This window comes from Cebidichthys violaceus, unplaced genomic scaffold, assembly GCF_023349555.1.
Source record: "Cebidichthys violaceus isolate CVI_PGR_0920_01 unplaced genomic scaffold, fCebVio1.0.p SCAF_23, whole genome shotgun sequence".
NCBI lineage: Eukaryota > Metazoa > Chordata > Actinopteri > Perciformes > Stichaeidae > Cebidichthys > Cebidichthys violaceus.
In genome coordinates this window covers 3,793,187-3,820,315 of record NW_027176406.1, presented here as the reverse complement: position 1 = coordinate 3,820,315, position 27,129 = coordinate 3,793,187, and the positions used below count along the sequence as shown (strand labels likewise).

The 27,129-nt window shown below is 43.3% G+C and overlaps 1 protein-coding gene across 1 annotated transcript; it reads right to left on the bottom strand.

The window, feature by feature from the left end:
* On the bottom strand, positions 1–26,555 carry lasp1 (LIM and SH3 protein 1). Its single transcript, XM_068719124.1, has 7 exons — positions 26,253–26,555; positions 17,280–17,374; positions 12,152–12,236; positions 7,719–7,826; positions 4,776–4,863; positions 3,668–3,771; positions 1–3,555 (listed from the first exon to the last, which is right to left on the bottom strand). The coding sequence occupies exons 1-7, from the start codon at positions 26,319–26,321 to the stop codon at positions 3,382–3,384; spliced, it is 723 nt and encodes a 240-aa protein (XP_068575225.1). The 5' UTR covers positions 26,322–26,555; the 3' UTR covers positions 1–3,381.
* Positions 26,556–27,129: the final 574 nt, after the last annotated feature.

The window sequence follows — 27,129 nt, the reverse complement described above, 5'->3', positions numbered from 1 at the left end:
TGAGAAAAAAAAGACATTTTATTGAATCTTCAGAATCATAAGTACAATTTGAAGTGTTGTAACAGGGCAACAGGAGATGATATCAGGTCCTTAATTCGGAGTAGGTATTCAGAATGAGTTTTGAATACACGCGTATGTCAATGTGCATAATGGTATCTTTATTTTTTATTTATTTAAAAAACAACAAAAATGATACAAAAAACAAAAACAATTTAAGGTGGAATGCACAAAACCGGTCTGTATGCTAAACCTGATTGAGGATTACATGATTTCACTCTGCGAGGTCTACAGTATATAACCAGTATCATAGAAGCAGGGAATGATTCATCAGAAGCGCGGGAGCCTACAATGAAGGCTGAAGGAGAGAGGGATCTCAGCAGGCGGGTGGACAGGATACTAGACAGAAACTGAATGGAAACAGGGTTATGATATGAAGTTACGGTTCAGTAGATGAGTAATGCCAGAGCAGAAGAGCGGCGCAAAGAGGTTAACTCCTGACTAATATCCAGGTCAGACAAACAACTGGCCCTGCCTCACAGCCTGGGAGATTGAGGGCATCACATCACCGCCCTCTGTAGCGCCTCCCCCCCCCCAGCCTCACACACTTACATCGCCACATGCTCAAATTTGACTTTGCCTTAAGAAATCCATCCTGAGTCACACTTACACAACACTGCCCTTTTTTAAATGTTTTATTTCATCCAGAACACCAAACGGTCAAAATAAACGCAGTAGAGGAAAAAAAGAAAGTATCAGTACATCTGTATCAGATGTAATCCGCACGGTAACAGAGGCTACCAGTGTGAGTAGCCTCGTTATTAAATTCAATTTGAGCAAATATCATAAGCCAGGAACAACAATCATTTCACTTCTGGCCAAACCATCAACTCTTCAGTTTAACCGAGGGAAACGCAACCGTGAGCTCTAAAACAGCTTCTCCACCTAGCATCTGTTTAGCAAATAAACTTGTCCCGTTGTCAGGCAGAAGTTAATGCAAAATACAGGCATACACCTATAAACCTGTTGTTTTCTGATTCAGTGATCAGCACTGTCACAATTTATTAAATGTTGCAAAATTGTATTAATATTAAACACCAACTCGCACCAAACTGGATCTTTTTCCACGAGTCAACTTTTAAATCACACGACTTCCCCTCAGCCACATTCACAAAAAAGTAAAATATGAACCACTTCATTCTGAAGGCAAGCCACTTCCCAGAGCACCATGACCTGTAAAAACATTTCCCCTAACTCACCTTTATGATACATATACAATTGTACAATGTCACCTAGCTACATAGTGAGAGCCTTGTTTCTTTTAATAAAGCTGAACATTTCCCACCGCCCCGACCCCTCATGTCTGAGTCACAGTGCAGTGCAGGAGAATGAAACGGCAAGAAAGGGGGGGGTGGGGGGGGGGGGGGGGGGGGGGGTGTCTGTATGGTCAGGGGCCGATGAGATTATTTACACCACTGAGAAATGGTCAAATATCATGTTTGAAAACATATACAGGTCCTCCTCACAGAAATACGGTATCTAGCGTGAAGGAATGATACAGCATTTCTGTGTGATAGCCAGCAACTTAAATGCTTGGTTTTGTGTTTATGAACCAACCACATGCTGGTAAATTTATATGGATTCACTGGTCAAAACATCCAAAAACAGTTGACAATTTTTGGGATTCACCTGCCAAAAAAAGACAAAAAACAAACAAAAATGCTTGCATTAGTGCTTTGCCCTGACAAACGGGTGACAGCATAAATTAGAAAGACCACAAAATAATTAAGTATAAGTGTGTATTTTAAATGCCATTCTGTAACATGACCCTTTGTTAGAAGCTCCAGAATATTTAACAGCTTAAGAGAGATCCACTGATCAGAAACGAGCACTCAGCCAATTTCTCAACCAAGCTGCAGGTCGTTTAATCCCACAACTGATCAAATACTGCGACTGCACAAGTCTAGACAAACACTGCTGCCTTGGTTCATAAACTGAGTTGCTGGTTTATTTATTTAATACACTGACTTTTCTTTTTATTAATAATAAGCATCTTACAGTAACAATAAAGGCAAAAGGAAGAACAGCATGAGAATGACATTTACCACAGCCACGGATTCAACAACTTCTCTCACATTAAATGGAAAATAAAGACGGGAATGTTTACTCACAAAAACAGTGGAATGAATTTAATAATAATAAAAAAAAATAAAAAAATCACAATATAGAATTGTGCTTGGCCTTCTCTTCTATGAATGTGTTTTCTTGGTGATTTTTGTAGCAAAAGGGTGGAAGGACTTGACCTGTTCCTATCTCCTTTCTCCAAAACAGTTTAACAGCGATCACCAGAACTTTGTGATTCTCTCAGGACTGAAGGCATTCAGGCCGCAAGAAACAGGACTAAAAAGGTGCACAAACTGTACATCCACACCAACTGAGGCGATGCATTCAGCGTGGCAGCAAGAGATGGACCGATAATGTCCCCTAACTTCTCCCTGATCCCCTTCCTGGATCGCCCGAGAAAGGCCACGGCAGAAGGTGCTCTTCAGTTAGGCTACGATTCCAGTTTCACGACGACACAGCGCTGAACACGAGGGTGCCTACTCCAGCACACGATGGCGAAGATGTGTGTGTGTGTGCGTCGATCTATAAATATATTAAAAACCTCTCTGTTAAGACTGATAACTGGCTGATTGGTGCAACAGCAACGCGGTTAGAGGTTAAAGGAATGTACACAAGTCAATATTATTCAAGCTTAGTTCTAGATAGACTGAGATTCTACACTGTGTTTCCAGTCTGGCCAAGATCACGCTGCAAAATGAGAGAAAGAAAAACAAACAAGCCTTTTTACATTATTTTTTCTTCCTGTATTTTTGCCTGATGATGTGCGAGGATTGTTAAGCGCTGTAGCTACGATGGGAGCTGTGGACACGGCGTGGCCCCTGACATACTGCGATGAACTGTGAGTTTATCTTTTAAGACTTTTCATTTTTTTTTCCCCACTCGTGACAGCGCTTTGAAAGTGGAGCCAGGTTCGGGAAAAGATAAAGAGAGGATGACGAACATCCAAACGGAGACAGACATCGGCACAGACAGACGGACAGACGAAGAGGCAGGCAGGCAGACAGACGAAAGGACAGACAGACAGATAGGTAAAGGGTGTCTGTGGTGGAGCAGTGAGAGCAGAACAGGGATGCAGAAGGGGGTGGGGTGGGGTGGGGGTGGGTTCAGGGTCTCACAGGACAGATTAAGGAACAAGAGTAAAAATCAAGAGAAAGCGGCGTTAAGATGAGATGGCACTGGGCTTTTTCCTTTCCTTCTTTCCCTCCCTTTCTCTACCTCCTCATTCTTCTCTCTCGCCCCCTCTTTTTCTTTCCCTCTCGCTCAGATGGCCTCCACGTAGTTGGAAGGCAGCATGCCCTGCTGGCCGGTGCGCTCCACGCGGCCGTACATCCAGCCCTCGTCGATCTGCTGCACGTCTATGATCACGTCTCCGTCCACGAAGGACACCTCGTCCTCATCGGCGGCAGAGTAGTCGTACACTGCCCGGTACCGCTTCTGTGGACAACAACAAGCAGTTCAGTTCAGCTCTTGAAGACAGCTGCAGCGGTTATGATCTGCTAGAAAACAAAAACTGACACTTCATGTAAAGAACTGGTGGAGGACCTACCCCTGCACTGGGAGGCGGGCCGGCGGGGGCCGGCATTGGTACAGCAGGGGGCTCATAGTTGTAGTTCTGAGAGGCTGCAGGCGGCTGGTGAACTTCTGGTAAAACTGACAGAAAAGTGGAGGGAAGATGAATGAGCTGGACATTTTTTTAATGCTTCTCTTCCCTCAAAGACACTTACTATAATGGGATTCATTGTTTTGGGGGAGTAGAATTATGATTTCAATCCATATAAAATAAATGCATCTTGATGCCAGGTCCGTTAACGCCCGTCTGTACGTCTGCATTGACATTTGGATTGAGTGATGGAATTTAAAAACATGGCAAGACAAGACGTGCATCCAATGGCTCTTGATCTCTTTGTTACACAAGAACAAAGCCGTTATGTGGTAAAGTGTAAAACGGGCATGTGAAACACAAACAGCAGGATCATTCATATACTTAGCTGTAACTTTTCCTCATTTTACTGACATAATATTGTTCACATTCATGACTTGAAAGCTGCTAATTTGGAGCATCGGCAAACAATCCATTGGCTTGAGTCATGTCCATGGATTTAACCATTTTAATGTTTCTACATTAGTAGAATTACTTTCATGGTTGCTTTAACACAGACATTTCTGTGGCAATGCAACTATTTATAGCTGAATGGATTGAATGCAGAAGAGGAGGGCAGCGAACAAGTTACAACCAAGATCTCCGAGTGGTGACACCCAGCCGGGTGAGCTCATACAGCCAGCGGCAGAGACGGAGCCAAGCACAGACAAGGCAAGAAGAAAAATGTAGATACTTAGCAATCTTTTTAGCAATATATGCAAAAGCACACTAACATATTTCCCCACGTCCGTTAGTATCTAGTCATACAGACAGTTTTGGTTTGATTAAGGCTTTCTTATTCTATTTTTAATTCGGGTGAACTGATCCTGTGATGTTGTAGAAAGTTCCTGGACCTTCAGACGGTGCTTTCTGTAAACTAGGCTCTTCTCTTACCTTTTTACTACTTTTACTACTATTTCTCCTTCTACTGCTTCTAAAACTGTAGACCGAGTGATCAGTAAAATCGTATTAACTTATAAGTTATGTAAAAGTAAACGTGCGTCAGAAGGAATACCTTGGCCGGGGTGGCTCAGCTGCGGATGCGAGACCTCTCCTCCTCTTCCCATAGACATCTTCTTGTCAAATTCCTCATGGTACTTTATCTGCAACAATCACAAACAGTGTACGGTCACATTAAAGGATAACAAGTGCATGCATCTCCACACAAGAGCTTCAAATCCACAGGTGTGATCATCTTTCCAGGAAGACGTCCCGGGGTGTAGTTCATTTTCTGGCCACCAGAGGTCCCCTGCTTCCTCTCCAGCCCGCTGTGTGTTTGTGGCGATAGGTGGGGCGCCCTGTGTGCCAGCAGAGCCTCTGGAAGCAGCTTGACCCGGAGAGGAAATGACATCTCACCAGCCGGAAGTAGTGCGAGCTCATTGTTGCGTAACAACCCTCACCGACACATCAGGAAGAGCAGGTGAGGTGAGGAAAAGTGAACCGAATAGAAAAGGGGTATTCAATTAAAATTCAGCGAGGTCCAGTTAGAGAGAATTTCCTCACGGAAAGTTCCGGAACATCACAATAATGTCTAATCTGCGCTATGATTAAGTGCCATATATATTGAAGTAGCCTAGCAGTTGTATTAACATCTGTATGTAGTCAACAACAGACTGTCAATTTAAATAAAGTTCAATTGAATAATATATAAAAAATATTTATTGGCAGATTTCAAAATTAATTGGATGAATTATAAATACATAATCCAATAATAAATACATGTTCTTCTCTCATTTCAAGTAAAATAAGGGCTGCATTAAAAAATAAAATACATAACCTAAAGTTTTTGTAAAATGTGACTCATAAAATAAAGTACTTAATTTTAGAAAAATTGCAGCTTTAAGTTAATTTAATTCAGATGTGAAGTGATGTCAGTCAAAAAGGCCAAGATATCCATATTCTCATCTTCTAAAAAGAAAAATGTGTGTGCACAGACTTTATCTGTGGTTATTAAACCCACTTGTTTCAGCTCCATTCTCCTCTCTGTTTACATCATTGTCGGACAGTGAATTAATGTGTTAGGATTCTGATCATATTGGGCTCTTTGATTGTTTATTATCTGTGCCTTCATTTCGGATGTGAGTGGGTACGTTTGCTCAAAAGATTTGAGCTTTGTCTCGTAGTGGCGCTTTACATTGACTCCTTTAATAATCGCCACGGTCTCCGAGAGACATGAGACATACTGCTTTTGAACTGGTTGTGGGAATAATAAACATATAAGAGTCGGTCCATTCTTGGGTAAAGGCTCTGGTTAGGGTAACCTCTCCAGCCAGTGTGACAAAGGCAGCATTCAGCGCTACACCATGAAACAGGGACACTACGATGAAACTGAAACCGAGTGAGTGCTCTACGACTGCACCATATAAGCCTCATTACCAGGCTGATAACAGACTGACTCACAGTGTCTCAGTCGAGATTTACAAGCCCCCGATTCTGTCCTCGCTCAAAGAGCCCACTGTGCTGCCAGGCGTCAGCAAGAAGTGTGTTCACAGACGGGACGGGATGACGGCGTGTTTGTGCAAAGGACAGTGAAGCGGGTGACTGAGAGAACACTGTGACTGTTCTCAAGTGCAATATGCTAAGAGAGAGTGTGTGAGGGAGATTATTTTGGTTTGTTTTGAAGGAGCAGGTCGAACAGATGGTGTGTGTGTGTGTATGTATATTTACAGGAAGTGCCCAGGCTGCTGCTGAACTAAACCACTGTACTTCTCAATCTTTTGCTGCTTGACAAAAGGAAGGTGACGGGAAATGGAGAAGAGTCATGACAAAGCAAAAAGAAAAGAAAAAAAGATTCAAGATTCAACAGAAATACGCGTTAAAGGCTTGAAAGAGTGGACTGGTTTGTTCCTTAGAGTCCAAGGAAGAGAACCAAAAGAGAGGAAGACGTAGCTTTCATCTCGAGTGGTTCCCTACGTTTGGCTCGGAGAGACGCACTAATTGCAAGCAGATGTTTTGTTTATCACTTTTGACCAAAAACACTTTTCAGGATGTGCCCGAATCCCTCCCGCCAAAAAGCCCTTCTTATCCCATACACCTATGTAACATATGTGCATCTCCCTATGTCTCGATCTTACACATACGAGATCTTTAACCGCATGAAAGCAGTGATTACCCATCAACCCTCCACGCCAATTATGCAATTAGCAAGGCCAGTGCAGCGCTGGTTATGTGTAACGAAGTCTGCTTTGCATCCGAGTGTGTTTGACTTGGAAAAAAGAATGTCTTTACAGCTGGCTTGTGCAGTCTGAGGTAAAAAGGTAAACACTGCGTGCCTTTCTTCAGCGCTGGTCTGTATTTACAGAGAAATGGCAAATCAATAACTGGAGCTGAGGGAGAGAGGGAGGGCAGCGGGGAGAAGAATCACCCATGTGGAGAGTGATTCGAGGAAAATTTCATTACTATAAATGAGGGCCACTGTGAGAAGAGAAAGCCTGACATTTACTGAAGTTAGTGACCATGTGGGAGGATGAAAAGACACTTAATAAACAACAATATGCTAAATATTATAGAACTTGAGATGTTGATCTGGTGAAGCTCTCCGAGGACTGAGATGAAGAAGCCAATCTCAAGTGAAATAAAGAAAACGATCAAAGTCCTGGTGGTTTCCACGAGTGACTCTTGTTAAGTCTTTATAACAAACATAAGAAGCGTTATGCAATCTCTGAAACTATGCACCAGATATGCATGACCCGAATAAAGTTAGCATGAAGCTGTGATATCAGCAATTCTCAAGGAAAGAAAGGACCTGTTCTAGTGTAATTCAATATTGGCAAAGAGATAACAGTGATATGAAGGAACTAAGGTTCTAAGGGGGGAAACAACACTAGAAGAGCTCTAAATGATTTGTCTTTGTCAAAACACTGAAATAAAATGTCGGAGCTTTTCTGTTACTATTTGGAGCGCTACATAAAACAGGTGGAGGGGTCAGTTGATTGGCGACGGTGTTGCAGACACTCACATTGCTGATTTGTTCCTGCGACTTCTTAATTCTCTGCATCTCTGGCGTGTCTGCGACCGCGCTGAAACCTTTCCCTTTATTCTTCTCAAAGTCCTCCTTGTAGAGAACCTGCAGAGCAAACACAGTTCATGTTAGAAACAAAAACAAAATGATTTAAAAACATGCAGGGCAAACAACATGGGCCACATATTTGAAATTGAAAATGCGCAGACAGTTTCAATTTGTTTCTGTGAGAGTCAACAAGGAAAATCCAACAAATGCCGCGCAAATGATTATTTATAGATGCTCCGACCTAGATTCTTTCAACATATACAGAAAAGAAAAAAAAACGCTTGATGTGTCTTGATATGTTCTTTGATATTTTTCCGCCTGTGTTAAATTAATTTGTTATTATATTAAAAATTAAGTAAAACTCTTCACTAATATCATCTATGGTGGATAACATGTTTTTAGCCCATATTTTAATAAAATTATGCATGTGCTACTAAAAAAAAAAAAAATCCCCTTCTCATTATATTGAGTACATTTCTCTGTAAAGCAGAAGTTTGATGATGAAACAAAAAAACTAAATGGTAACCTTATAATCCACATTTTCATGAGAAGGCTTAGAATTCAGTAGCTTAAATAATCAAAGTTTTCTTTATACTATGACTGAAGTAAGCATTAGCAGTGTGTGTGAGTGTGAGTGTGAGTGTGTGTGTGTGTGTGTGCAAGCAAAGTAAGGCTGGCCCCGCGCATATTGCACCGTCTTTTGTGGTGACGTTCACTTCCTGTTTGTGGAGCAGAGGAGGCCGTACATACAGGACGTGGTAGTAACCATATATGGTCATAATGAGAGGTAGTATGTGACAAACAGTGTGTGTGTGTGTGTGTGTGTGTGTGTTTTTCCAACCTCCCCACCCTAACCCTGACCCTAAGAGCAGAGGAGGAAGTGTCCAGCCCAAGCAGCGTCAGATGAGTATCAGAAGTTACAACGCGTAGCGCTCTCCTTCACTGCCACACACACACACACACACACACACACACACACACACACACACACACACACACACACACACACACACACACACACACACACACACACACACACACACACACACACACACGACACAGAAACTCAGGTACACGTTCTATTTATACAGCCACACACACTCTGGCTCTTCTCCGTCTGATCTCCCTGGCACCAACCAAACCCTGACTCCATTTCCTGTACACCTCCTTCCTGCACAGTGCATTACCAGGAAACTAAGCTCCACCCCCCACCTCCCCACCCCCCACATTATGTCTGACACTGCTGAACAGAGTGCTGGCCAGTCCTCCTCTCACCTCCCAACGCCTTGTGATGACATGGCTATGATTCACAGATAATGTGTGTGTGGTTCATATGTGCCGTCACCCCTGTCGTGACGTCCGCCGAGAACATCGGGTGAAAACTATGGCCGATCGTCATTCCACGGGAAATTATACACAGCTCTCAAGCCCTCGCAAAAAGATAAGTCACGAAGAAGATTAATGCGGCCTCGACCCATCATTGTCTCTTGCTCGGCTCCCATCAGTCAACATATGATCCTCCCCCTATGTTTTTTTTATTTCTCAGTCCATCTCCTTTGTCTTTTTTGAAGTCTATGCAACAGCTTTCCTCTCCACCAATCAGGCCTCTGCTTTCTTTCCCCACCCACACCACCTTCTCTCTGTGCTTCTTTTTCATTCATTCATATTTTACTGCCTCAACAGCAACAGACAGTCGTCGTCTAACAGAGCCGGAGCCCTTCCTCATTATAATCGTTCTCTCTGCTCCCATTTGCATTCCTCTAGCTTTCCTTGCTCTAGGGATTTACCCCTCTCTCTCTCTCTCTCTCTCTCTCTCTCTCTCTCTCTCTCTCTCTCTCTCTCTCTCCCAATTTCGTTTTCTCTCAGATTCTTTATCTCTCACTCTCCCTCTGGTCTCACATCTTTCTATCCCCCCCCCCCACAATGTTGTGTTGTAACGAGGTGTGACAAACCTCTACCCTGCTACCATAGCAATAGGGTTCCCGTAGCAACTCAGGCGCCAGTGTTGGATGGCCACAGTCCTCCACAAACACCTTCAACTTCACTAAGAGTTCAGACCAATAACACTGTAGCACATGAGCATCACGGTGCAAGAAGCATTGAAGAATCTCTACATGCATGCGTGTATGCGTGTGTGTGTGAGAGAGTAGTGGCATTCAGTTTTCTAAATTTTTTTATTAATTTAAAAACAAAGATGAGTGGGAAACAATTGATTCAATTTTGAAATACCACTTTATATATTCATATTCTGTAGTTTAACAGGAAGTTCTTTAACAATGACCTTTTCTTTAATGGAGTCTGGCTGATTAGCATCTCAATCAGATACTTCTTTGACTTCTTTATGACTGTTTACTTTAAGCTGCGTCTTCTTCTTGATCATAAATCATGTTAGCACACTGCTGTTAAAAGCTTTGGGGTTTTTTCTGTGTGAAATCATAGTTTCCCGTGTCCACTATGACCACTGTGGTCACACAACTTGCTGTAAAGAAAAGAGAAAGGAAGCTTGTCTCTCATCACGACTACACAGATCCTTCACCATCACACACACAAACATCATTTGTGGATTAACAATCTCATTCTTAGGATAGTGACGGTGCATGGTCGTGTGTTTGTGGTGTGGGGGGGGGGGGGGATACAATCCGTGTAGACAAACACCATCTGTCCCTCAATCCCTTAGTTATCCCCCCCCACATGACCACTGACCCCACCCCTAAAACCCTCCTCACATACTACACATGAGTCTGGGTTGAAAGTGTTTGACACCGACACCCGGATAAGACGAGGGATGTGCTTTCTTTGATAAACACTCTCCTCTACTACATAACAAGAAAACAAGCCTCTCCTTCACCTTCTCTCTCCAGATTACTACATAAGTCCCTCTAGAATCTTGCAGTCTTTTGTGATTAATGAGGCTCAGAATTGCTCAATGTGAAGGGGCTTTTATTATTCTTTTTTTCCCCACTGTATTTAAATACCTCATTTGGCTTCTTCTGTGGTTCCTTTAGTGATCACATTGATAGACAAGTTCTTAGCACACTAAGGAACATGCCTCAAACGTCATTGCATGAATAAGAGAAGTGAAACCTTTAATGGCAGCCTTCAGGGTTGACGGCCGTCTGCCACTCGTTTGCCACCAAATAGAACATAATTTTATAGCCAGTTTATCTGTCTCTTGTTATGCCGACTTCAACTACAGACAGTGAACATACAGTAGCATAGTTTAAAGTCTGTTGGTACGTACAAATCTCTCTGACTCTCTATCCGGGCCGTCCTTATCAAGGCAATAACACATGACCCAGTTCACATGGATATTTTAGTCTGATGAGGGTTTTTTAATATCTTAGAATATATTTTGATCTTTGATTTTTTTTTTTAGCCTCTGGAGAAAGAGCCGTAGTAGTGTTTTCTGTGGTTACAGAGCCAAGATTGGGGGCTATTAGAAGAAAAATAGGTGCAGAGATAATTAGGGAGGCTCTATGATCAGCATAGCAACCAAGATGCAGTAAAAGGAATAGAGCATCTGTACTGGGCCCCAGCAGACATGGTACGTTATAAACAGCACACTATTTATTAGTCTGTAATCCAGTTTGCAACCATCATAAAAAGCATACAAATGACAGTCAGACAAATGTGATCAAGCTCATTAGGAAATGAAAACGTACTATTTCTTCAGACTAACCTGGTTCCTATTAGGCTTATTTTCAGACCTCAAGCTTAGGCAGAACTAAGCGATAAAAGGAAATTGTTGCAAAACAGATTTAAGCAAGATCCTATTTGATATTTCCAAACTGCATAACTTTTGAATAGAATTTAACGGGTGCTAGTATTCTAGTGTATTTCTGTCTGATGTGACAATAAAAAGACTGAATCAGTAATAATAGAAACTGCATATTCCTGCACACTGGATTGGGATCCAAAGCCTGAGTAACTGAACCAACATTCTTGTAGTAAGATTGCTGATCTCCGAGGCTGTGCACCATTAAAACGTACCAGGCCAGCCAAGTCTTTTTCTTGAACATAGCTTTTCCCTTTCTTGGTCTCTATAACATCCTATGTATCAGACTATTGGATGATCATGGACCTCCCAGCCCTCTCTTACAGGTCTTTTCCTTGACTATTGTGAATTCATTTCATGCTTGACATCTCAGGTCAGTTTTCAAGTTATGAGCACACAGTTATCTCTAATGTACAAACTTAAATTAGACTGATTTTTTGATCTGAAAGTTAGCTTTATTTAAGTACTTAGATCCAGATACATTTTTAGGGTTAACTCAAGTCAGGCTTTTCAAATGTGAACAAACTGTGTGTGTTTCAAAGCTGGAGTTTGGCTAGGCTGTGAGTCCTATAAGTAGTTACTAACAGTGAGAGAGAGAGAGAGTTACCTGGCTCTGCATCTTGCTCTGCTCTTTGAGGCGGCGGTTCTCTGGAGTGTCAGCCACACAGGTGAATTTTGTCTTGGGGTAGTGTCTGAAAAACAAAAACAAGGCAGACCGTCAGCACAGTAAACACACACACAGGCCGATGCCAGCGTTTTACTCAGGCTCCCACTGTGACGCTCAAGTCTAGACTCTAATGAGAGAGAGAGAAAAAAAAAAGAGCATAACTCAAGCAGTGTGCAGTCTGTAGCCCCACAGTGGGGTCATTTGTTATTCAAGGTGGTCCTGAGGTTGAGTTAGAAGCCCCTGTAGACAAAAAGCATGTCAGGATTACACACAATGCTCAGTCAGTGGGAGCCAAGGTAGTCTGAGAGAGAGGACGTGCAGACAGGGGCTGTGTGTGTGTGTGTGTGTGTGTGTGTGTGTGTGTGTGTGTGTGTGTGTGTGGATGAGAGCCCAAAGGTTGCAGAATTTTGGAGGCGAGCCATAGCAGGTGTGTGGAAAAAGCTTTCCATGCTTACTAAACACAGACACATGGGCACAGCCCTATGGGGGGGATAACAGGAAGAGAAACAGTATGCAACAGACACAGCAACCGGGTCAAAGAGACGGTGGGCGAGTGTGAATGATGTCATGGGCAGCAGAGCAGAGCGTGAAGGCCAGCGTTTCTTTTCTGAATGGTTCCTTGGAATGTTCTCGACAGTCACAGACCCATAACCACCCAGCCTCCTGCTCGGGAGAAAATGCTCTGCCTGAAACAAATATAACAAACGTAAAGATACACAAGTAAGCAGAAACATTGCAGACATGCATGCATGCCGCACGCCAAGCACCCTTCCTAAAGCCATTCATCATTGCATGCTTCTGTATCGATTGCTAAACCACTGTGAACGGTTTGTGCGTGCCGGGCATAAGTCACTGTTTTTTAATACACCGGAGGCTTCTGTGCACAAAGTAGCCTTCAGGTCCACAAATAATGGACCCGGCCAGTTTAGTGCGATCCTTAAGGCGGCAGAAACACATGGCGTAAATCTAGTGAGAGAGGAAGAGGCCTCATAGCTAACAGCTCGTATGGACTGCAGTTCCCAGCGTGCCTCAGGCTGACCTCAAAACTCTTCAACCACTATCCGTGCCTCTGGGTAACCCATTTAGGCAATATGTTTACCGTTTCCTTGACAACATGGTAAACAAACTGAATCAGCCTTTTGTCCTGATGTGATTATGGGATGTGAAAAACTCTAACAAAAGGATTGTGGTTGGCGTATTTTACATAAAGTTGTGTTAATGCAGCAGCCACTTTAAAGAAGCCCCCCCCCGAAATAATTTCAAAGAGTAGGAAGCGGAACATGAATGTAGTTGGAGAAGTTGGCATTTCAAGCTGTTGACGCACAACAAACCCGAGCACTTGATCCGCGCCTTCATCCATACAAACACTCGAGCTTTTACACCTGCGAGCGCTCATTTACCTGAAAAGGAAGCTATCGGCAACATTCAGATCTGGTGGTTTTCTACGTGAGCAGCAGAGGCCAGGCGAGCTGCGAACAATCTGATCACACAACGCAAATGAAGCTACACTTCTATTGTTGTAAGATATCTAATTAGAGTAAAAAAAAAAGGTGTTTCCTACACCGACTCCCTAATCTGTCTTTTTAATTCGTTTGTCACAAAGTGCAAACCTCCAAACTCTGTTACATCTTAAATGAAGAGGTTGAAACTAGGCTACATGGCTAAAAATCTACATTTTGTGGCACTACAAATGGATATAATTGTATTTTTTCGCTTCTAGGCAGGGCTATTTCCTAATGCTCTCAATTTCCATTCATCAATAAGGTCATTTGACTCTCAAGAACCCATCCTTCACAGCTGTAAGGCTAATCAATGTTGACTGGCACTTTTTGAAGAATTTAGTTACATCTGACAAATGAAGGGATATAAACGTGTTCAGATTTAGTTAAATTAACTAACTGACTGCCATACATTTTACCAGCAGTGCTTCTTTCTCTTTTTTGAGTTGGGGCTGTCCCTTTTATATGTACATTTCTTTCTGTGGCGCTGGGCGTGTCTGGTCTGTGGTAGAACACACTTCCTTTCACAGAGCACCCACTCCGTCTGACAAACCCTTCCTTGCCTGAAGAAGATGTGTATAAGCCACACGGTCTTAACAGCGCTCCTGTCATCTCCAATGCGTCTTTATAAACCGTCCTTGTACTTAGGGGGCAGTAAATTGCTACACAAATACACAAAAGGGTTGAAGATAAAAGCTTAGTGAGTCAATGGGATCTAGTTACGTGTGTGTGTGTGTGTGTGTGTGTGTGTGTGTGTGTGTGTGTGTGTGTGTGCAACCACGTTCACATTTTCGTGCCTGTTTAAGGCTATAAGTGAGTCACAAGAACACTCATCTATCTGTCAGGTTGTATAACAAGGTAACAAGTCGCAGACGGCAGTGGGTGACACTCAGTTAGCTCTGTGACGCTAAAGAGGGAGTGATCAAAATGGAGGGCAGGAGGTACTGCTGGGGGGGAGGAAGCCACGCATGTGTAATCACACACACACACACACACACACACACACACACACACACACACACACACAAACAAACTGCCTACTGTGCAGGAGGGGAGGCCTGTTTGCATAGTGGAACCAGGAAATGTTGAGGCCGGCTTGACCCTGTGAGACCTGGAAGGGTTGTAATGCATCATTCAGCGGGAACATTTCATCTACGTGTGAAAATGTGGACAGACGGCTCATCAAAACACACGCACAACAGTAGAAGAGCTGTAGGTAGAGACAGAAAGCAACAGGCAGAGATGTCTGCTGTACAGTAGAATACATTATACTCTCATATCTTTGCCCAAAATGTTAAATGAGCAACGAGCTGTTTACCAGACCAATACATAAGGCAGCGTAACCCAGGGAGCAGTGTCACTGCTTATTTATCAACAACATGTCAACAAATGATTTAAGGTAGCGTTTAATGGAAGACAACTGGCAGGCATCGTGAGTGACAATACTAAATCAAGACATTTGTGACAAGTTTAAATAATGCAATTTATGTTCAAATGTATTTCAGATTATCAGTCATGAAGGCAGCGTCCCAACAATGGCTCCCACAGTCCCCTGGGGGAGATGAGGATTCTTCATGTCCACTTATCTGCCCTCCTAAATGTCCCACAAACCCCCACCCCTGTGACTCTCCAGCATCTAATCAGGGATGAGACTCTCAGGGAAGCGGCGGGTGGGAAGACAGTGAAAACAAACAACGCCTATATCAATTACCGAGGACAAATATAGAGGAGTAATGGTAAAGTAGTTATCCCGCAGAATAATGACAGAGAACGTAGCCGGAATTCCTTTCTTGAAGCGGGGCGGCTCTTCCACTGATGATGTTTACTCGAACAAGACTCGTTTTTAAACAAACGGAAAGAGGCATAATAAACAGGCTCTGAAGGGCCGAGAACGGAGGGAACATCGGAGGCAGGAAAGGGAAACGAAGACGCCACTTCAGTCTGTGGACGCAAATGTGACAGCAGAACGACACCTGCTGAAGAGGCTTAACACCTTAAACCAAGAGGGGGCGGGGTCAGTGTGATTTTAGGACAGAAATGTTTACTACAAATATTTAAAATAACTATATGTTATTATATAGCAATATATGATAACATGTTATGTTATATAAGCCTATAATTAGGCCTACAAACGGGTGTTTGCACTTGTTATGGCTCATCGAGTTGACGTCATTATTCACAGGAGACAATTTGACATGTCAGAGTAGAAAAAGCACAGGTGTGAATAATTAAAGTAATAAGGGCTCAATTCCATTTAGTTGCTTCAGTTTCAGGGTTTTGTTCATGCTGCCTCACGCTCACAGCTTACTAAAGGAAACTTGAGTAAAACAGAGCCCTCGTAAATGTAATAAACAACACGTGTGTGTGTGTGTGTGTGTGTGTGTGTGTGTGTGTGTGTGTGTGTGTGTTGCTGCCAATAAAACTACACATGACAAAAGGCCTATTGCAGATTTTTAAAGCTTACATGAGAAGACAAATGCACACATTCACCTGGGAGCTGGGTGTACTCAGAAACAGATTAACACATTTGGTTAATCCAGAAAATATTTGCATGTATGTCAAGTTTTGTTTTGGCCTATCAGATGTAGCGAGGACTCTTTTGTGTCCGGTTCATTTTCTCAGGTTAAAACGCGATCTCTTACGGAGTTGTGCGATTCCATTTCGTGCATGTATTGGGCCAAAACAGCGAGTGATTGGAGGAAAATTAGGGGAACCACTGGAGTTAAAATCAGCCGCACCCCGTCAGTGCTTGTCGCTAGTTAGCTGCAAACACCTGTACTCTCTGATGAAGGACATGGCTGTTTGTGGCTAATAAACGCAGACAGCAAATACACTTTAGCAGCCAAATTTGGATGAATACAGCGACACAAAAAATGTCATTGCAAGAAAATGAATCTAGATTCAACTATATGGACAAGAAACGTTCCATAATGTTCCCTGAAAATGTTTCTTGAATGGCAAAGCTAGCTTGACCTCTTGTGTGATTTTACTGGCAATAAAACGTCAGTTCACGAAAAATGCAAGTAAAGTAACATGTCAGAACACAAGGCAACGCCTTCCCTGCATTCCCTCTCAGAGAGAGAGAGAGAGAGAGAGAGAGAGAGAGAGAGAAAATCATTATAAGTAATAGCAGAGGGGGATTCCATGGATTCCTGATGAGCCTCTAGTGTGTGAGTATGTTCTGGGGCGTGAGTGGACATGCTAGTTTTCAGTGTCCGCCTCTGTCACTGTAAAGGAACTTTAGGAATTTCCTTTGTTGATACCCCCACCCCTTCCCCACCGAGGAGGAGGAGGGAAGCACTTTCCCACACCACACATAGGCCTTTTCTGAGAGGGGGGGGGAGTTGGAATAGTCACTGATAAACAGCAGAGGAGGGAGAGAGGGGCCTTAGCTGGGATGCAACATGATTTCACACACGGCCCTATTTCCATCTGTGGACAGATTAAACACTGCTGTCAGTGTCTTTGTGATGCAGGCTGAACCAATCGAGAATAAAAAAATAAATATATAAAAAACATTAAACATGCTCACTGACATACACAGAATGATGACTTGAGGGACAACTTACGAATTGCAGTATGGTTTCTTCCCAAAGCCTTTGTAATTCTTCATGTTTAGAGTCATTTTGCAGACCTCGCAGCTGAAGCATCCTTTATGCCAGTACTGTCAGAAACAGAGAGACAAAGAAGACACGGAATGTTAAGGGAAGAGATTTGAGACTTGTTTCACCTTAAGTGCAAACCCAAAAATGGACCGCACACACACACACACACACACACACACACACACACACACACACACACACACACACACACACACACACACACACACACACACACACACACACACACACACACACACACACACACACACACACACACGAAAGCTAATTGAATGAGAGCGAGACCAGAACTACTTTCTATTCCCTCGAGGTCTCACAGGGACAGGAGCTGGATACAGACAGAAAGAATAGCGACTGTTTAAGACTGTGTGAAAAAAAAAAAAGTGAAGCGATGTGAAACACGGTAGTTTGTGTGCTGGCACTGAACAGTTACAAAGAAGACCAACGTCCCCTTTTGCAAGCAAATTGTATGCTTACTATTTATAAGAAGATGGGGCCAGTTGCACCGTTGTGAGCAGTAAGGAAGGAGATGTAAAGTTTGTGAGTGCCATCCATTTTCACACCTTTATTGCTCTCAGCTCAGTGTGCAAAATGCACATTTTGACTCTGTCCGCCCATCTCTGCAGGTCTGCATGTTTCTGTACCGCCACCATCCCTCTATCTCCCTCACTACTCCCACCCACCCACCCTCTCGCCTGCTTTCCTTTTCCTCTCCTGGCACTGGGCTGATCTGCGGCCTGAGGGTTCAAAGAGGGATTGAGGGAGGGAGGATTGGAGGCTGAAAAGAACTGGAAGGAGGGCGGAAACATGAATGGGAGGAGCTGGAGAGAGCAAAGAGGAAGGGAGGGGTGGGCGAGAGATAGAGAGAAAAACGCCAGAGAGTGAAGCAATGATCTGGAGGCTCCTGCTATATCGTCAAGGGAAGGGAGAAAAGGAGTGCAAAGACCACAGAGAGAGAGAGAGAGAGGGAAAGAATGGGAGGGGGAAGAAAGAGGGAGTCCTTATTAACATGGCCTCAGGGTGCCATGTCATCACCCTCTTTCTTTCTCCCACTCTTTAGCACTTCTACACCAATTGCCCACACACAAAACATCCATCTTCTAAACAAAATCCTCAAAACAGAGGATAAAACTGCACATCCAAGTACAACATCACTTTGTCAATGTTTCACTCACAAACACAACGCAAGTTTGATTCCACACAGTCTCCTCAGGATAAGACGCTACAGTCAGGAAAAGCTATCCTTTCCCTGCGTGCAGTGATACAGTTACAGATAATATAGCGTGTGTTACAGCTGGAAATTAATTAACAGGGTGTTGACGTTGACCGAGTTGCGAAAGCTGCAGATGGACAGACGATACAGTCACGGCGGCGCTATGTATTGAAACACAACCAAACACACATCACTGTGGCCATCTCACTTCCTTTCATTATCGAACAAGAATATCGCTTGAGGCAAGAAACAGTCTTGTCTGGATGTAACGGACCACCCGGGGTGGTATGCGTTGACAACGGGCAAGTGTGTGTGTGTTTGACATGGGTGTTTGTAGCTGTGAGCCAGCATATATTGTACTAAGGCATACTAAAGAGGAGGCTTGCTGGGGAGGCCGAGCCCGGTGCTCTGTTCGGTTGTGATCCACAGCCAAACACAGCCGTCCAACGCAAACTCCTTATCCCACGACAACCCAATCCCGGCCTGAGGGAGTTGCAGACGGACACATTGTGTTGCTCTTCCCACCACTCTCTCCGTCTCCATTGTTCTGGCTACTGCTGCAATGCCAAATCCCTTTACAAACAACAGCATCATGCAGGCAGATTCCATTTCCTCTAGCTTCAGCTGATTTGCAGCTGTGGTGGCTGCCATCTTTGCATGCTATACTGGCTGCTTCATCTAGTTGTAGTGCAGCAGCCCAGCATGATATTCTCTATGGAATACCGTTATCCCCTTCTCATTTCCCCAAATCTGTAATAATGACAAACCAGGGACTAATAGAGAAGTGTGAATGCAATTGCCGTGCGGAGAAAGGTGACCGTGGACTTTGACACTCCTGTTGTTTTCACTGAATAAATATTGACCGCGGGTCTATTCCAGAGAACAAGCCTGCTGAACTTAACCCTTCAGCACACTATTGACTAGATGCAGTCTCGCAAACTACCAACACGACACGCCCACTTCCCTACTCACCCCACCCCAACCCACTTGACCTACTTAGAACTATTCCAATTCCTAAGCCCAGCCCAGCCCGCTAGCCCACATTCTACCTGTAACGACTCTAGTGACCTCTCAGGTCACACTAAACTGCAACAACAACAGCTCTTAACACAGATGCTGAAATGAACTCAGGCCACATGTGGTGGTGGTCGGGGCAGCATGTGCCCACATGTGCAGCGTAGTGGGAATATAAAAATGTAAATACACTGACACATTACAAAAAGGACCACCCGGTGAACTCACCGAACCACTGCAGGCATATTCTCTCGCTGTATGGCTGAACACATACTATACTACACTCAGCAGTGGTTGCAGTTTCTCACAGATAAAATCAAATGTGGAGGGAGGTGAAATATAATCAGTGGAGACCAATCCCATCTGAATCTAGACACAATCTAAATATACAGTATCTGTTAGGAATATATAAAGTCTGGGGCTTAGATTAGGTCTAGGATTACGACAAATAGAGGCCAGAGGGAAAGAAGGGATGACAGCGACGTATAGGGGCTACATACATCCCAAATGTGTGGTGTTCAAGAGGCCATTCCGCACTTGTCAGCCATGTCCAGCTCCAGGAAAAACCTGGCTCCTGGGTGCCAAGACAGGATCTGGCAGTCAGCTTGAAAAATGAGGACACTGCAGAGACAGAGCCCTAGAAATAAAACACCAATAAAAAAAATAAAAAAACAGCACTGTCTTCCTGCATCAGCGCAGCTCAAGGGCACATGTGTACGTGGGCGTCTTTGTGCGTATGCGAGCAATAACTGCGTGCGTACATAGTGTGTAGTGCAGTCTGTATGTAGGTTATAATGTCTCAGTGCACGATGCATGTGTGTCAATAGGGAAGACTCCATCCAAGAGCAAAAAATGCTCAGTCAGCCTTGCAGCTCCCTTCTCAGTGAGAACCAAATACAAGATGAGCGGGACTGAAACCCTGCAGCTATCTGGGAGGAAAGCTATCTTTCAGAAAGAAAACACACACACACACACACACACACACACACACACACACACACACACACACACACACACACACACACACACACACACACACACACACACACACACAGTTAGTGACCAGGAGCATGCTCTCACATACTAACTAAAGACTCATTGGAAATTTAAGTGTCTTCTATTTACTACTTCCTGTATCAGCATTAGTGTCAAATCTAAATTGGGAAGATTTCTCACCTTGTTTGGACCACTACACATAGCAACACATATACCTAACCATCGTTGTCATTTGATTTGTATAGAAACACTGGCTGCACTCTTCTCTGAAAGCAGTGATGTTATCAAAGTAAGCTAAATAGACACGGTTATGAAAAATGTGGATGCAAGCTCTAGCTGAGCTAAGTTTGGAAATAACGGGAAAAAGGGCGAGTTTGGATTTTTGAAGTGGGTTTGTATGTTTACTCCTTTGTTCTGCAAGGTAAAATTACCAGACAGCAATCTTAACTCACAAAAGTGGAGTTTGTGGTCTACCGCTGCATTGATTGGTTACCTTGTTTGTGTTGTTGTTTGACTATTTGATTATACTGCTGAGCTTCTGGGGCGGTACTCCCGTCTGCTTCTCCAAACTGGGAGTGTGCCAACTGCCCTCTAAGCTACTGTAGGTAACAGAGTGCTAAAGCCCAGAGATGGGTTCGCATTTTTGCGTTTCCAGTTCCCTCTCGTCTTGAAGTCAATGGGTTTTTTGGTCACGCGTATAGTTTCTTTATAGACTAATATTAGCTCTTATAGTCATACAGTGATATATTAAAAAAATACATAAAGTAATGGACCTTTAAGTACCTACCAAGTGACTCATAGAGCAGGCAAATTTACCAGGACTTGGTTGGTGTTATTTTCTACACTGATTAAATGAAAATTCCTTATTTTAGATAAGAAGAAACTAAACAACAATCTATAGGCTGCGTTAACTGGATTTTCACAATCCAGTCTTCTGGTCGTCACCAAATTAAGCATCAGAGAAATTAAGCGCCTTATAAACACTAAAAGGACATCCCGAGGGAGCCCTGATGAAATCTTTCAGAAGTCTTGGTCAAATCAGCAGCAAATCACTTCAGTCTAAACCACTTTGTGGCTGATCAGGCCTCTAAAGATGCTGCGATGGCTCTTTGACTGTTTATTTTCTACCAAAATATTAAAAGCACCACCGTACGTGCGCAAGCAAACGCGCGCGCGCACACACACACACACACACACACACACACACACACACACACACGCACACGCGCGCGCGCACACACACACACACACACACACACACACACACACACACACACACACATGCACATGCACACGCGCACACACACCTCTAACGTGTGAAAGACTATTCTTGTAAGCGGTACATGCCCACAGACAACGTGCCCACATCTGGCTGGTGCTAATAAAGCAAACTAACTAATTAAAAGCATGCTGGCTAATTAATCATTGCCCTACCTGATGCCCTTAATTCTTACCCAAGCCAAGGGCTTAGTTGCTGGCCAGCAGGTGATTTGAACAGACATGCTATGCAAGAGTAAAGTACACGCTTAACACCATTTTTGTGACCACTCCAGACTATGATGCGCACTTAGTAACATACACATCCTGCCAGACATTAATAATAACAAAAACATCCCAGCAAAAAAAGATGAGGTGAGCACGGTAAAGGTGATATTATATTAAACCAGAGCACAGACAGACCATGTAATTGTGCTGGTATAAATAAAGCTGTAACACATCGAGAGAGAAACAGAAGATGTGCGCTAGTTCCTCTTCCTGATACAACGCACAAAAGGAGAAGTAGCTTGCCGCTAACTGTGGAGTCAAAACCTCGGCTGATTTTGACTGTAATGTGTGTTAGTGAATGTGAGTCATTAAAAAGGGAGGTGTCTCGTGGTGGCCGGACAGATTCCTCACCTCTGGTGCCATTTTGGACGACATGAATCAGCTCTCAGAATAATCTGTCTAAATACAGACAAGGCGGTAGACAAATTCCTCTAAAGTCCGAGGAATTGTGTTCACACCGGACCATCCGAGAGCAAAACCTCCCCGTTTAAAATCAGGACATGTAATATAGTTTGTGATTAACATAATATAAGATGCAACATGAATCATTATAACATATGTGAGTAATATAAACAGTAAAGAAGTTATTCCACTGAGCACACTGTTCTAAGAGAATAAAAGCTTTAATGATTTCTCATAAGAACAATTTTATGCATTTGATTTTACATGACTAAGCATGACGTCAGCGCCTTCATGCTGTAAAGACTGTACAACAGGCATACTGTACTCTTCTGACTTTTAACCCCGTTTTCAAGCAATTTCCTGTGATTGAGAAGCACCAGTACAATCAAGTCTCACATCTCGGAGAGAAACCCCGCACTGAAGCCAAATAACACAGCAGCCAATTTGTTAGCTAAATAAGAAAAGAAAAAAAAAAAAAAATGCACCCAAGTCGTAACTGTGAAAGCTACAGCACAAAACTTTAGTATGTGTCGGATACATCAGTGTGTGTGAAGCCAATGGTGCTGCTAACACACACACACACACACACACACACACACACACACTTTTGATAATGCCAACTGTATCTGAACATTTGAGATCATGTGAACCAAGAAACATGACTAAAAACATATATTCTAAAGTTTATATAGATTGTTTGATCAAATTCTTTGCTGTAATTGATTGTTCTGTGAGGAGCATAACATCAGGGGGTAAAACACAAGACAGCAGAGTGGGGTTTTTTTCTGGCCTGTCTGCATTTTAAAAGCCTTCAACCACATGCCGACGTAAAGAAAATAACTTCCTACTCGGGTTGTGTCCTTACATACTTGACTTTCTTCTCCACTCATGGACTGTTTTGATGTCAGTGAGGCTGTGTCTTATCCATGATACTGGGTGCCATGTGGGAGATCTTTTGTTGCATTAAAAAAATGTATCTGAAACAAGCAAACGGGTCTTGCCTCTGAAGAAATCTCGCCAATATTGTGTACAAACACTCGTTGAGATGTTTTGACACTGCGAACATATTGAAGAGCCCAAAACATATATTGAAGAGCCAGTAGCAATGTTTGCGCTTCATACTTACTTATTAAAAGCTGTCGGAACATGTCATGTTTCTCGCATTATTTATAGACCGTGAAATACTATGTTTACTGAAATAGTGGCTGGTTTACTACTCGGGAACCGGTTACACGGCTTCATAATCAACAGCGTAATAGCACAGCTAAATATTAATAAATCTCGTGGAGAGGAAAACCTGCAGGTAGGAACAGGCTCTCTGTAATTCAGACATGCAATATGCAGCTCATAGAGATATTAAGTACACAGACACTCCAGCAGAGAGGAGTGTTCCAGTCAAAGAAAGAGCTTTAAGCTTCAACCACTCTTTACCAACCTCTCTATTTATCTCGACAATACACACTTCCTGAGTGCTGGAAATAGCTACAAATCTAACAGTGATACATACAAATCACTTCTCTTCTTCAGACATCGCCCATTAACCTAAATGTGACCAGTTTTACTTGTGTGTGTGTGTATATATATATATATACATACACGTGTGTGTGTGTGTGTGTGTGTGTGTGTATATATATATATATATATATATATATATATATATATATATATATATATATATATATATATATATATATATATATATACACACACACACACACACACACACACACACACACACACACACACACACACACATATACACATACATACATATCAGCACTGGTGAATACAATTTATGTCATTCACCCACTACCACTTCCTCGTTGGGAGTTTTACTGGCTGAAGTTCAACAGCTACAAAAAGCTAACCTGAAAGATATGAAGCCTGAGACTTGAGCCAAATAAGGAGCTCTTACAATCAACAAGTATTTTTTAGAACTGAAAGTAAGAATAAAAGGCTAAACCGCCGCAAACCAGAACAAGAGCCTCAAGTGAAATGCACTTCCTGTCTTTACACGTGCTGGGCCCAGCCCCGACTATACTGGAATGCAGCCGACAGACAAACAGGCCTCTGTGGCTCAGCCTCTCACACACCACAGAGGGATATTATAGATGAAGCCTGACAGGTAAAAGGCATTCATCGGGAGAAGCCTCCATTCCCCCTGCTTTCACCTGAGCTAGCCTAGCCAGTGTGGGCTCGGCTGCTTTAAACAAACGGGGAAGAGCTGTGTCTGTGTGTGCCACGGAAAAAGGAGAGAAGGGGTTGGTTGTGTTTTGGCGTGTCTGAAGGTGTGAGCGCTGATGCGGAATGGCAGCAAAGACAGACGGCAGGGCTACTCTCTCCTGTGCTCGGTTCGGAGCAGGGAGACGGCACAGCAGGCATCTGACAGAGCACGTTTTATGGGAGTGTCTGTCTGCTGGAATGCACTCTTGCTTCAGGCCAGATAGCCAAAGCACACTGAGGGCCATACTTGTGGCGATACCAGCCTTCCAACATACTAACGTGACTAATATTTGTTTAAGGGGCCGTGGGTGAAGACTGGGGTTCTGAGAGAAATCAATTCCAGTCCAAAGCACTTTGGGAAAACATTAGTCATGGTGCATTCAGGAACACATCCATGCAGAAAGCAATAATGCAGCCAATCAAGAGCTGACGTTACTTTAGATAATGTGCTCTGTGTGCTCTTTCATTCACCTTCCTCGTCAGTCCACCACAAACGAATAAAGAAGTCCCAACAGGCATTGATTTTCAATAGTCATTCTGACGTCCATTAGACAAATTATCTACTTGCTCAAAGACCTGCTTGGGTTAAAAAAAACAAAAACATTTCTATTGATATATTGATATGCCAAACGTTGCAGACCCCACCCACATAGTAAATGTAGTGTGTTACATGCATCTTGTTGAAAAGTTACAGTACTGAGTGCAGCAGCATTCAATACATGCAATAATCATGATCACCTTTACCTCCTCATAGCTAAAGTGGTGACAGGAGCCAGACGTGCTGTGCCTGTGTTAGCTCAAATGTTAGCTCACATGTGAATTAGTGACGACTAAAGGGTAAATTGATGAGATTAGCACCTTGGCTGAGATTATGCTCCTGCTTTTGAATGAAAACTAATCCAGGAGGCTCCACCGATGATCCCTGACTTGGATTAACCGGTGAATTTGACACGGATATGTCTTTATCAGTCCACGCTGCCCACGAAAAGCTTGGTTATTAGGAGACTATAGTATTCAGTGAGAAACCCCGTATCGTTTAATATGTGTTAAGGTAAACCCCTCGGATACAGAATTAGAGTTTCTAGACCAGGTTAGAGGCGTTAGCTGACGTTATTCATCAGTTTTCTTCAGCCAGGCCCGAACCAGAGGCTGTCGGAAGCACCGTGAAGGCGCTGTTTTTTTTTTAGGGTGAATCCATTTCGTAGCCTTGAGTCATTGTCTGGTGAAAAAAAAAAACACAAATTCTGCTTTCTTAAAGTTGCCCGTCGTCCATACGATAAGATGTATTTTCCTTTCAGTTCCGCGCCCTGTGCCATCGCCTTCCAGACGTTAAGCTAGCCGTTAGCGTGTCTTGCTAGCGACATACCTGTTCCTGTCGGGGTGTTGAATTCATTCACAAAAAAACATGTGAACGGTGTCATTTTGAGCACAAATACGTGCGGTCAGTGTACACAAGGGAGGGCGGTGAATAAAGAGTGTTTTATAGACGAATAATACAAAGTAAGACGGCGTTCTCGTGGTCTTACCTTGTCCAGACAATTCACTTTTTCCGTGGGGTAAACGACTTGTTCACATCTGCCACACAACGGATTCATGTTGGAGGAATGCTCTTCTAGCTAGTTAGCACGGAAACCGCCGATGATACCGTTTTGTAGCTTTGTGCTGTCGAGTCCTCACTTCAGACGCTAGCTATAGTGTACGACTATGATCAGTAGCAGACCAACACTAATCTAGTTGTGTGTAGCAAATCCAGGAGGTTGTTGTTGTCGTTGTAGCCGCACAGCTGGCTGTCAGTCCACTAACCAGACACGGAAAGCGCGCTCCCGCTTCCCCCCCCCCCTCTCTCTCTCTCTCTCTCTCTCTCTCTCTCTTCCTCCCTCGACTGCGCGTGTCCGATCAGAAAGGGAAGAGGCAATGTGGGAGGTTAAATGTTTCACTTGGAAGAAAGATTTGATCACCATTTCAGAGGAACTAGGTTATCTATACATTGTACATCTTTAACTGAGACTCAAGTATTGTGTATTGCAACACAATCCCACTTTTGTGTCGGTGTAAATAGATCCAGGTTGACCCTTGTGCATGTCCAACATGTCTGCCCTCGTCCCATCTGTGCTCGCATAGCAAACTCGTGCGATCATCTTTATTGTTGCAGGTTTTTGGGGCTTTACCAATCCAGTGGTCTCAATTCAAAATTCGTACACATCTGCCACGTTCACTGCATGTCCTACTTGATGTCCATGTGATAAATTTGGTTAGGCTGACACCTGTTGACAAAAGAGCTGTACTGTCTGCATTCCCACAAATTGACATACCACTTTATTTGGGGATTTTCACCCCTTTCATGTACAGCAACAAGTGCTGCTGAATCGGACATAAAAAAACAACAACAAAGCCTTTCAGGCT

Bases quoted from the DNA above. Each gene is read 5' to 3' on its own strand.
- lasp1 (XM_068719124.1), bottom strand. From the start codon at position 26,321: ATGAATCCGTTGTGTGGCAGATGTGAACAAGTCGTTTACCCCACGGAA. The intron at 3,772-4,775 runs GTATTCCTTCTG...CTTTTCTGTCAG, and splicing joins GCTGAGCCACCCCGGCCAAG to TTTTACCAGAAGTTCACCAG. The intron at 3,556-3,667 runs GTAGGTCCTCCA...TGTTGTCCACAG, and splicing joins GCCCGCCTCCCAGTGCAGGG to AAGCGGTACCGGGCAGTGTA.